The 12,559-nt window shown below is 38.4% G+C and overlaps 1 protein-coding gene across 3 annotated transcripts in view; it reads left to right on the top strand.

Moving 5' to 3' along the window:
* The window catches only part of tbc1d32 (TBC1 domain family, member 32), a 244,798-nt gene that overhangs the window by 131,526 nt on the left and 100,713 nt on the right, over positions 1-12,559 (top strand). For all 3 annotated transcript variants that reach the window (XM_048596587.1, XM_048596588.1, XM_048596589.1), the window contains 2 exons: positions 6,764-6,886; positions 6,985-7,093. In XM_048596587.1, coding sequence (XP_048452544.1) covers positions 6,764-6,886; positions 6,985-7,093 — 232 coding nt within the window. The remainder of the gene's footprint in view (positions 1-6,763; positions 6,887-6,984; positions 7,094-12,559) is intronic.

Below are 12,559 nucleotides of genomic sequence, written 5' to 3'. Positions count from 1 at the left end.
CCACAGACATGTATCATAACATGTCTGAACGGGTTAATAAAAGATATCTACACCACGGACAGAGAATAGGACGTTTGCTTGTAATTCAGGAATAAATGACTGAACTATGGAGAGAATGGCGTAACATTACTTTCACTCAGTTGTGAACATATTCATCTTTGGTATGAGATAATGTTCAGTTTCGCTCACAGGCATTTGAGCTCAAATGTTTATTCCTGTTTGGTTTGTGTAGCATGAGGTTTATGAGGCTCATACTTTGAATAGGTGTGTTGTCTTATGAGGACTGGACTGTCTAGGCTGATGTCACCTGCAGTTTAAAAAAAGTAAGAAATATGATTGAAAGATATAGAATTCTGATGACTCTTAACTGGGTCGATGCAAGAGGATTTATTTTCCTCCTCTAGAATCAAGAACTCGTGGTCTCTCTTTAAAATTGATGAGGTGTTTTCTTTTCTGAGGGTCATGAATCTTTGAAACTTTCCTCCTAGTGGTAGAAGTAGGGTCTATGAATATTTTTAAAGCAGAGGTGAATACATTTTTGTTAAGCAAGTGGATGAATGGTTATTGGGGGGTTAGTTGGGAAAGTTTGTATTGAGGTCATAATCCAATCAACCATGATCTGATTGAGCGGAGGAGCAGGCTCGAGAGGACTGAATAGCTTGCTCCTGCTTCATGTTCATTTGTTTGCAACCTTTAGTCTTGTCACCTAGAGAATTATGTATAATGAAATTAAAGATACACCTTAGAATACATCAGTTTTTTTTGGTTGTTTATGGAGTGTGGACATAACTGAGAAGTTCCACTTTTATTACCTATGCCTAATGGTTGTTAAGAAGGTGGTAGTGAGTTATATGCTGAAACCAGGCCAGTCTGTATTATGTAGGTATTGCAGCATGGCTGTTGGGGAGTTATTCAAGGATTTTTAACTCAGCAACAATTTGTGAATTTTTATTTATTTCCATCTTTTATCTTATGATGAACGCATGTAAATTTCAAAACTGAGCTTACTGTCTAAAACTATGTTTAGTGTGCTTTCCAATATGAAATGCTTCAGTCAACATTACTTTAGGCGACTTTTTTTGCTGATTTTTATATCATAAATAATGCTTTATTTAAGGTTTTGAAGTAGATTTGTAGCTCGGGTTGAGGGTGGTGTGCTTGTTGAGGTTGGTTGGCTTGCTGAGCTGGTTTCTTGTTTCGTAGACGTTTCATTACCATGCTTGGTAACATCCTTAGTGCAGCCTCCGTTGAAGCATCGGTGTGTTTTCCTGCCTGGTTTTTAAACTCTGGGGTCCGTTGAGATGGATTGCCTCACTTCTGGTTTTCCTTCGTAGTGAAATGTATATGGGGTTGAGTTCAATGTGTTTATTAATAGCATGCTTCATAGAGTGCCAGGCTTCAAGGAATTCTCATGCCTGTCTTTGCCTAGTCTGTCCCAGGATCTTGGTGTTGTCCCAGTCGAAGTGGTGGTTCTCCTTGTCCATGTGCATTGAGAATGAGTGAGTATTGGTCGTGTCTTTTTGTAGCCAGTTGGTGTTCCTGTACTCTTGTTGTTAGTTTCCTTCCTGTTTGTCCGATGTAGTGTTTCTCGCAGTCTCTGCAGGGGATCTTGTAGATGACATTGGTCCTGTCCATGGCGGGGGAGTGGGTCCTTAGTTCAGGTGAGCAGTTGTCATAGGGTTGACATGGGCTTGTGTGCCATTCTGATGCCCAGTGGTCGTAGGAGTCTTGTGGTGAATTCTGACGTGTTCCTGATATAGGGTAGTGTGATGATTGTGTCGGGGCTTGAAGTATCTTTCTGATGCTGTTCGTGTAGGCATCTTCTGACCCAATTCTTTGGATATCCATTATCCTTGAAAACCTGGAAGAGGTATTCTTCTTCCTCTTGGCAATGCTTTATTTCCTCTGTACCACCTGAATAACTTAGGTAAGAGAACTAACAACAAAGGGGTGTGTGTGTGTGTGTGTGTGTGTCATTGTAAGCAATGTTTAAATTAAGGAAATTACCAGAACTTTGTTTCTTTTTTCACACTGGAGATCCCTAGTTTTGCCAAGTTATTTCATTCATTTCCAATGTCAACTTTCTCGCGAAAGATGCACATTAGTTTTGTCCTTCTGGCTTGTATATGATATGCTACTTAATCATAAAGTCACAGAATTGTTATAGTTTAGAAGGAGGCTGATCAGTCTCTTGTATCTGCACCGCTACTCTGAATGACTTGGTGCCTCTCTCATGCCTTTTATGCTTAACTCTGCACATTGTTTCTCTTCAAATAATTGTTGAACACCCTCTTGAATGCCTCAATTGAACCTGCCTACAACACACTTCATGTAGTACTTTCCAGACCCTAATTATTCACTGTGTAAATGTTTAGTTAAAATAAATTACGACTTATTCAAGACAGGTGGCCCATGTTAGGGCTTTGCAAGTTGAATTAGCATGCAGGATAGATACTTTGCTGCGAGGTATTTGGGTAATTTGTCCGTAGCTGTATTTGATTCGAACAGTTACTGCATCACACTGTCTTAGTCATCAGAAATTCCTGAGGGGATGAAATTTGACAATATATTCTCTAAATCTTTATTTTGGTACGGCACACTTTTCAGAATTCTCACGAAAAGGGGTGTTCCAGCCATTCTAATAAACTCCATCTATCATAACCCTGCCCAGTTGCTTACTTTTTCAAACCAATTTCATTGTTTCTGAGCAACAACCCTTATTCCAATTCAAAGGTCAAAATCATTTGTTTCTGAGCACCCTTTTGTGTTTCTTCAATTGATTTGTTTGGGACTACTATTTTCCAGTGCTCCTTTTTCAATTTCACTAACCTCTTTTTATTAGGTGATGCTGTCATGTTGTACCATTTTACTTCCTGCGTCTGTGGGTTTTTGTTTTAAGGGAAAAGGTGGCACAAATACCAAAGCCTGCATTATATATAATTAAACCTTTAAAGTTAAAATCTGGTATTAAATTTCTTGCAAATGTTATAAATAAAATGTTTTTGTTAATCATCACAAATAGACCTCCATACTCCATTTCTGAAATGAAAATTCTAACTCTCTGGCATGAGGTCACTTATTGGGAGGGGCTCAGTTAACTCAGTTTGCTGGATGGCTGATTTGAGTGTCATCAGTTGAGTGGGTTCAATTACCTCTCTAGCTGAGGTTACATTGAAGGACTGTCCTCATTTTGGAAGATTTAGCGCAGAAAGGAAGTATACAGTAAATGGCAGACCCTTAGAAGGATTAACATACAGAGGGATCTAGGCATACACATCCAGAGTTCCCTGAAAGTTGCAGCATAAGTGGATAAGGCATATGGCGTGTTTGCCTTCATCGATTGGGGCATGTCGTGTAAAAATTGGCAAGTCATTTTGCAACTGTGTCAAACTTTAGTTCAGCCACACTTGGAATATTGCATGCAGTTCTGGTTGCCACATGAAAATAAGGATTTGGAGGTGGAGAGGGTACAGAAAAGGTTTACCAGGATGTTGCCTGGTTTGGAAAGTATTACCTATGAGGAGAGATTGGACAAACTTGGTTTGTTTTCACTTGAGGCTGAGAGGGTGACCTGATAGAAGTTTACAAAAGTTTACCGCATTTCTGTAGTGTAGTGGTTATCACGTTTCCCTAACACGCAAAAAGTCCCCGGTTCGAAATCTGGCAGGGACAGTGGCGCTCTATATATTACAGCGACAGGTTTCTGGATTGCTGTGGACAGAGCTACCATGTTTTCTAGCGGCACAGTGGTTAGCATTGCTGCCTTACAGCACCAGGGACCTGGGTTCAATTCGCCCCTCAGGCGACTGTCTGTGTGGAGTTTGCACATTCTCCCTGTGTCTGCGTGGGTTCCCTCTGGGTGCTCCAGTTTCCTCCCACCGCCCAAAGATGTGCAGGCAAGGTGGATTGGCCATGCTAAATTGCATGCAGTGTTCAGGGATGTGTTGATTAGGGGGATGGGTTTGGGTGGGCGCTCTGAGGGTTGGTGTGGACTTGTTGTGCCGAAAGGCCTGTTTCCACACTGTAGGGATTCTATGCTAATCTATGAAAATTATGGGAGGCATGGATAGAATGGATAGTCAGAATCTTTTTCCCAGGGTAGAAATGTCAATTACTAGGACACACAGATTTGAGGAAAAAGCGGGGACATTTAATTGGGATGTGAGAAGCAAATTCTTCTTACACTGAGGGTAGCGAGTGCCTGGAATGCGCTACCAGATGAGGTGCTAGAAGCAGATACAATAGCAATGTTTAAGAGACAGCTTGACAGATACATAAATAGGCAGGAATTAGAGGGATATGGACGACGTGAAAGTGAAAGGTTTATGTTTAGAAAGGCATCGTGTCAGTGCTGGCATGGTGGGCCGAAAGGCCTATTCCGGTGCTGTACTGATTTTTGTTTTTTCTTCTTGTGTTCAATCTTTTTCCTCACCTGAGGCTTGGTAACTTTCAGGTTAAACCACCACTAATTGTGTCTGTCTAATGAAAGAGCAGCCTTATGACCTAATAGAACTGTGGATTTTTTTTAAACTTATTGGGTACTAGTCCTGCGTCTGCAGCCCCTTTTAAAAATATATCTAGGCAGTTGGCACTATCCACTCTTTGCCAATTTCAACCTCCTTTCCCAACAGTACAATAAAGACAAAATCAGGTTTTGAAGAAGAGTCATACTGGATTCGAAACATTGGTTCTGTTTCTGGCTCCACAGATGCTGCCAGATCCACTGAGTTTCTCCAGCATTCTTTGTGTTTATTTCCTCTCAGTATTTCTGTTTAAAGTGAATGACAACAAACACACCAAGGTACTAAGTTCCAAAGTAGGGGGAATACACACAAAATAGTCCTGGAGGACCATGTAAAGCATCAGATAATGAATGTCTCAGTTTGCATATGCTTAATGCTCAAATTTTGTTTTACAAAGAGCACTTCCTCACCTGGTCATCTGTACTTTCGTGAGGCATAGATTGCCTGGACCATAGAAACATTAGTTTTTGGTTCTTTGTACAGATATTAAAAAACATATTAGTGAGATGTTTTAATCTTAAACAGAGCTGGACGAAGATAACTAATCTTTGAGTCAAAAACAGTAAGAACACAGGTAGAATATGTCTCCATGTGATCACAAAGCTACATCTAAATATTAGCCTTTCCATACCATTTTTTTCCTTTACAAAAAATTGAATATTTGTATTTCAAAGAGATTTAGTGTGGAATTAGCTATAGGAAGTTTTAGTTTAAGGAAACTTTATGTTTGCCAGACAGGAGCTGATTTATGGGGCTCGATCAGACTCCTTTGTTAACTGTTGGATTCTTTACTGACACCAGACCTGGACCCCTACCTTCTTATCAGCCAGTGCTTCTGCAAATTCTCTTTGTTTCTCATCTCCCTTCAAAACATCATCCTGCTAACTCCTCTAACTTTTAGTAATGCAGAATAGTGAAATATCAACCCAGAATCTGACCCTCATTTACACAGATGGCAGTTCGATCTGGGCTAGCATGAGGCTGAGCGGCATCTCCCTCTAGCTCTGTTTCAGGCCTTCATACTAGGTTACTGGCCACCACTTCTCTCCTTTTATTTTCAGCTTCTCCACCAGCCTCCTTTTAAATACAACTGGAGGTGGCACAGTTGAAAATCTCCTACACTGTGCAGTGGGACCAGCCATAGTACCTACTCAAATGCCTCTCATCAGATGGTCCTGCCCTCCCTCATTTTTCTGTGTTAGGGAGCAGCAAAGGTGGGAGGGAGAGTACTACTGATAGGCAAGACAGAATCTGTGATTGAAGGAGCAGTTCCTCATAAATTCTGTACTTGTCGTGTTGTGTGCTCCTTCACGCAAGCCATGCATTATCTTCTCACTTGCAATAAGCCATAATGTAAGATAATGGTGGTGACTTTTCCTCAGTTTTGAGTCCCATCTTTGATTTTTCACAGGTTACCGTTAAGCTTCCAAGGCCAGTTTGTTCAACATCATAGTGCGTTTGGGATATGTTACACATCTTCTTGATAACGTCTGTGCCCAGTAAATGATTTTTCTTCCCTCCAGTCTCTTTCTTTTAACCAATTAAGGATAATAGATTAGGATAATTTTGGTTCTATCATTCAAATGGTGCATGGGAAACCCGAGTGAGAGTCTTTTCTGCAACAGAAATTTTGTAACACACAGGCCAAAGACAAACATGAATATTTTAAAGCAGTCATTAATCTTTCAAATGCCCTGTCAGGCTTGATTATTTCTATTTTGATCTTTTTTGTAACCTTAACAAGAATCTCACTAGAACTTCTGGCACTTAAGGATATAACGGATATAATCCCTGTGTTGTGTTTTTAACTGTGAAAAGAATCATCTAACAATTCATTTTTGTTACACTGATACAGTATGTTCATGAAAAGAACCATTTGTTTGAAACCTAGTTGCATAATGATATCAGCGTAATGATATCAGTGGAGGGTTTTATTTTATCTAATTTACCGCAAGGTAAATTGAATAATTTGGCATTCCTAATTAATGATATTGCAAGCACATTTTGAAAATTTCAGTGCAAAGGCGAGTTTCTCATGAACAAACAAATTATGGAGATAACTAAACAGTCACAGTGCCCTTCACTTCGCAAAGCTCTTCATTGTGCGATTTTTTTTTTTTCATCTAATTTTTTTCTTCATCTGTACAGAGTTTTAACCAATCCATTGATAATGCATTTGTATTAAATAAGCAAACTCTTTCCTGGTTATTACTGATCGATTTCTATATTTGTGTTCCTAGGTTACTGACTGTTATGTGCTGCAACCTGGATATTCTTTTACTTTTAGAATCCCAGTATCGCGTATCAGAAATTCTCTTGAATGCACAGAAAGAAAATGTTAGAGAAAGCTTAGAAAATCCAGGGTAAGGAAGTCATAATATCCTTGGTGTATTACTTGATTATTACATGTTTTAAAACGTAACTTTTTTTCCAGAAGTAATTATAGTACTGTCTGTTTCAGAGATTTCATAATTGATGGCCTCTCGGTAGAGAGGAATCATATCCTTGTCCGCATGAATCTGATTGGGGGGCCATCAGAACGTGTGTTGCCTCCAAGAGTTTTGCAAAAGGTTAGACAAATTCTTCTACTTATTTTGGAGTTTCCTTTCATTTCATATGGAATGATGTGTGTGCATGTTTATTGACCACACTGGCAAGTTCATTGGTTTTCTTATCTCCAGCATTGACAGTATTTGCTACCTTCTTCCTCTTGTATTGTCTCTTCTGTCTGATTCAACTCTTCTACATCTAGCCCCTGTAAAATTCAACTTGATGACACACACCTATGCTCTCTCAAGTCTATAAGACATAATGAGTAGTTATTTTTCTATCATGTTAAGATACCCCTAGAGATTAATGATATTATTATAAAAGTAATTCAAACTTTCAAAAAATAGCTGGAGACACACAACAAGGTTTCAAATTCTAAGACTTGTACTTTAATAAAATAGTATTGACTAAATAATATTTTTGTGGCTAACTTGTATTTTAAAATACATATCAAACTTTCATCTATTTTTAACACCACTAAAAACACATTGCACAGGTATTCTTTATACTGTTTCTTAAGTAGTAATTTGATTTTCCCAGGTACAGTCCAAAGTGTTGCTCATCTTCCAAGGGTACCATTCCTTTCCCAGCCTTGTACCTTTTAATTCCAGAACTGCCTTTCATGGTAAGAGTTTCTTTAACCTAGTGATTCCATTTCTGGTACAAGCTGAACAAATCTTCCAGCCTTATTTCAAACAGCTACGAATTTGGACTTTTCAATCTGAGTGCGGGCATTGTTAGATCTCATATTTTCAATGACAGTCTGAGTTGCAGTGCGGATTCAGGTGACCTTGATTGCAATTACCTGTCAGTTACAGCACAGAAAAAAGGCACACAAAAAGTTTCAGAGTGTTTTAACTTGTACAGTTTAAACTTGGCATGCACACGCCCCCTTGATTACAATTGGTCATCGGAGCCGAGTTATCCCTCTGTAATTGCTCCCTGGTACAGCATCTTATACATTTTGCTTCAGCAAGATGAAAAAGGGATGGACAGGCTTCTGGTCCACCCCTGGTCCTTCATGCTATTTTCCAGACTCTCTATCTCCCTTCTTGAGGCTTTTCACAATGGATACTGTATTCAAGTAAAATTTGCCAGCTGCACTGCATTAATTGCCAATTACATGGATACTTGCCTATCATTTCAGGAATGTTCTAAATTTCTCATTACAGGGAATACAAAGAATATTGACTTTTGATCAGTTCCAACAAAGCTATGTGGTTACACCTAATGCTTGAATTCTTCAGCTAACAAGTTGTATCTTAATGTGTTCATTCAATCATGTTCCAATGTCTGCTAATCTCTATTCATTCCTCCCTGTAATGATAAGGGGGGGCTGAAACCGATTTAAATCTCTTCCTCTAACGCTTTCAGTAACTTTTTTTGTATATATGTGGATCTATAACTAATTTTGAATCTATGTCTATGATTATCTGAGGAATCTTAACTAAAACCTACTCTTAATGTTGTATCAGATAAATAATTCGAGAAACAATTAATTAGCGTGAAATGTTCTTATCTATATAAGCAATTGCAGCTGCACATTCCATCTCATTTAAGTAACCTTGTTTATACAGAGTTACTGTTGCTTTACTTGCAGAGACTGTGTTAAGCAAATATTTTCCTGCATGCTTTAACTACTGTCTGCCATGTTCTGCATTAACCATGGGCGGCCGATGGCCATTTTGGTACCCATCATGGGCAGCCCTATCAAGCATCCTGGCAGACTGCCTGTCAGAGAGTTTCAGATATGCCATAGAAACCCTAGCCCTCTCAAAACACATCTCCATAGAAACCTAAGTCACATAGGCCTTGTATCCAGGTAGAAATACTTAGCTATCTTTGAGACCTCAATGCACTTATATTTTGAAAATAAATCTCTAACTTCAAGCATGATTGGTTATAACTGACATTCTCAGCTCCTTTGAGACAGTTGTTGTGGTCTCAGGAAGGCTCAGCTGAATAACAACCACCTTCTTGGGAAGGTGATTATAGTATAAACATCCAGCCTGCGAAAAGAAAGCACCCATCTCTTTCTCCCTTCCTTCTGTGCAGAGAAAGAAAAACCCTAGTAGCTTGGTACTGTCCTTCTGCACAAGTTGTTCTCCATCAAAATTGTTATTGTAAGAGAAAAGGGAAATAAGACACCTTCAGAGAAATTAAAATGGTGAATCCTGAACTGGTAACTCAAAAACTGACAATTGTGAATCCACAACCTCATGTTATTTGCAAAGAATCAGAAGGAGTTCAAAGAAGGCTGAATAAAAACTCATCGATGTCTGTGATCCAGACTGATGCTAGAACTGTGCTTCTCGATGCTACTCTGACTTTTTTTTTGCCCTTCACTACCGATAATACTTGTGCCTTGTTTTGTCTCTTTGTGTACGTGTATGTGTATGTTTATGGGAATTTTAAGATGGGTAGAGTTTAAGTTCTAGAGTTATGCGTTAGCAATTCATGTTTCTTTCCTTCTTCTCTCAGAATGCTAGTGAATCTGGGGAATTATTTACTGCTAATTCCAACTATCTACTTGTAAAACAACTTCAATGATTTTTTAAGGCGCACAGCAGAAGTATAATCCTCTTAATCCCACAACACTCCTTTATAGATTGAAAAGAAAAAGCAACAGCTTTTGTACGTTACCAAAAACACACCCCTGGTACAGTCCCTAAAAACACTCCTTGTTTATTATCCAAAAACATCAATCATACAGTATGCACACCAGTGTTCCTGCCTCTAGCACCTTGATAGATTTATGTCATGAGTGACTTTAATTGATGGATTAGAGCTGCAGATACTGGAGCTATTAGAAACATGATCATTAATATACTCGCCTCTTCAGGGTTTTATCCCAACACTTCAGCTCTGGGACTAACACTAACTCTTTATTCCAAGGCAATAACTCCTTCTCAGAATCACTGGTATGTACAGCCAACTTTATCCAAGGACTTCTCAGGACTGCTCAAAACTTAAAAATAAAATTAGGAGAAAACTCTCTTTAAGCTGAGGGTGCCCCTTAAATAACGAGCTCCAGAAATCTCTAACTAATTTTGAGGCCATATTATTTATTTTGCTGGATGACAAAACAGTCTAAGGTAAGTTTTTAAAAAAAAAAAACAAAAAAAAACATTGGGGTGTGCAAAAACCCATTGGTTCTAAAGCTAAGCTTCAAAAACCTGTTTTAAAAGGAATCACCGTGGCTTCAATACTATTACAAGTTAATTAATAAATTCAAGCACAAAAGAACCCGCATGTTATTCACTCAAAAGGAAACAAAACAAAGCTTACAATAAATGATATTAAATACATATATATATGAATGTCACGGTTTATACCATAACAACTTACACTGCCTTTCCAGCAAAATAACTAGGTAATCTCTTTAATATTTAACAGCCACGTCACCCAGTTCTGTTGCCAGGAAAACTTCTGAACAGCACACAAGTCTCCCTTCATTTTGGCCCGAATGAAAGACAGTTCCAGAACATAACTGTCTGTTAAACCTCACAGTTGTGACAATTGACATTGCTTCCAACTATCACAAAACTGTTGAAAACACCATTTTAAAAAAATCTTACTGTTGCCTTCCATCAACTGTAATGATCCCTGCAAGTCTGCTTTCATTGAATTTGTTACTGTCATTGTAGCTCTTACCTGTTGTACCACTTTAAGGTCAAATCCATTTTGTAATTTTGTTTGAGTTCCATTGTGTATATTGTACTGAGAATAGTCAAAGTGATCAGGAACATCTTTGGATTATCATTTTCCTTGAGTTTTGATACATTCATTAAGCTCAGTCTCCTTTCCAATAGTAGACTACTTCTGCAGCAGAGCTTTATCTTGAATTCATTCCAATCAGTCCTCAATTAATCAGCAGTTGCTGCACTGGCTTCAATTTCTGTACTTTCACAGTCATGTTTGACATTCCCCATGGTTCTGTCCTTGACATTTATATTGCTTATTTACATGATGTCTCATAGCAACATTATTTGTGCGCACCAGGTCCACAATGAATGGTTCTGAAATGACCTTGCCACATCCTACTTCTGCCAGCGTCTCCAATTCTAAACCCTGACCTGGAACATTTAATCATTTGATTCTGGCTTTTTCTGAAACCTGTGCCTATCATGACGCAGTCAGTGTCAGAAATTCTCGTCATTTTTATCCTACACTTTGCAACACCCATCGTGATACTTTTGAATGCTTCACTACAGAAATTGTTATTCCTGTTACTGTAGCAGCATAAAATATTCTATCTGGTCTGACTTAATTCAGGAGAATCGTGCGGATAATGTATGCAGCCTCTTTTGCTCCAGTGTGATGTTTTTGTTTATGGGTCTGTCATTCTTATTCCTGTAAGTGACTTGCTGCCTTTTATGGGTGTTTGCTCTCATGGTCCTATTATGTACTAGTGCAGAAATTGGATGCAGAATTATACTGATGCAACATGTTTCCTTACCCTCTATGTTCTGATCTTAGTCATGAGTCTGTATTAAATTAACTTAACAAAGGCTTTTTGAAAATACAAATACGTTATATTGACAACAGACTTAATACCTTTACAATGGAAAAAGGAACTAAAAGCATAACTCAATGTTGCTCCTGGAAAAGAAAAGCACAGTAACAGTATTGCATTTAAAGTGGATGTCAAAGAAGATGAAAAATACAAATTCCAAGAGGACTTTTAAAAATAGGCAATACCATCACATAAAGAATTTCAGTGAAGGCCAGGTGGGTATGCAGGTACAATATGGTTACTGACAAACAAGATAAAAAATCAGAGTAATCTTAATGATGAACACAGTATAAAACATGCATTTTTAAATGGGTAAACATTGAGGGGCAACTGCAGCAAAACCAAGACAATTACCCCAAAAATGGATTAACTTTGGGAAAATAAAGTAAAGTACTGGTATTTTTTAAGAAAGAGGCAAGTTTTAGCGAAGGTGGTGACAGGAAACAATAAGAAAAAGGGAGCGAACAATGCAGCAAAACAAACTATTTTAAAAAACAGAGACACAAGAAATTTTCAGGACTGGATTGTTGGTTTGAAGAAAATGGAGCTCACACAGAAGCCTAGAAATTGGGTTTCCAATTTTTGAGAATGTGATTAAAAACAATTCTAAGATTAATGAATTTTATTGAATCTCACTCGTAGCAGAATCTTGTGATCTAAGCCATAGGTTAATTATTCATCTGGAGCTTTTAGCAGAAAACTTTTACACTTTAACTTGCTGAAGCTCCTAGCATGTCAAGGATTACTGGGCATTTGGGACCTTAGTGAATGGCTAATGTCAAAAAATATTTTGTCACCTTGTTAGCTGCAGCCTTTAAATTACCTAAAGACACTTGAGGTATAGCAGACCATAACACAGGATTAACGTCATGCATGTTGTTATGTTATGCACTGTCCAAGACACACACACACACACTCTCTCTCTCACACACACACACACGTACACACTCTCTCACACACACACACACGT

This window comes from Rhincodon typus, chromosome 5 (genome assembly GCF_021869965.1).
Source record: "Rhincodon typus isolate 14 chromosome 5, sRhiTyp1.1, whole genome shotgun sequence".
Lineage (NCBI taxonomy): Eukaryota > Metazoa > Chordata > Chondrichthyes > Orectolobiformes > Rhincodontidae > Rhincodon > Rhincodon typus.
Note: the sequence above shows the minus strand (reverse complement) of the source record. Positions and strands in the feature narration are given on the sequence as shown.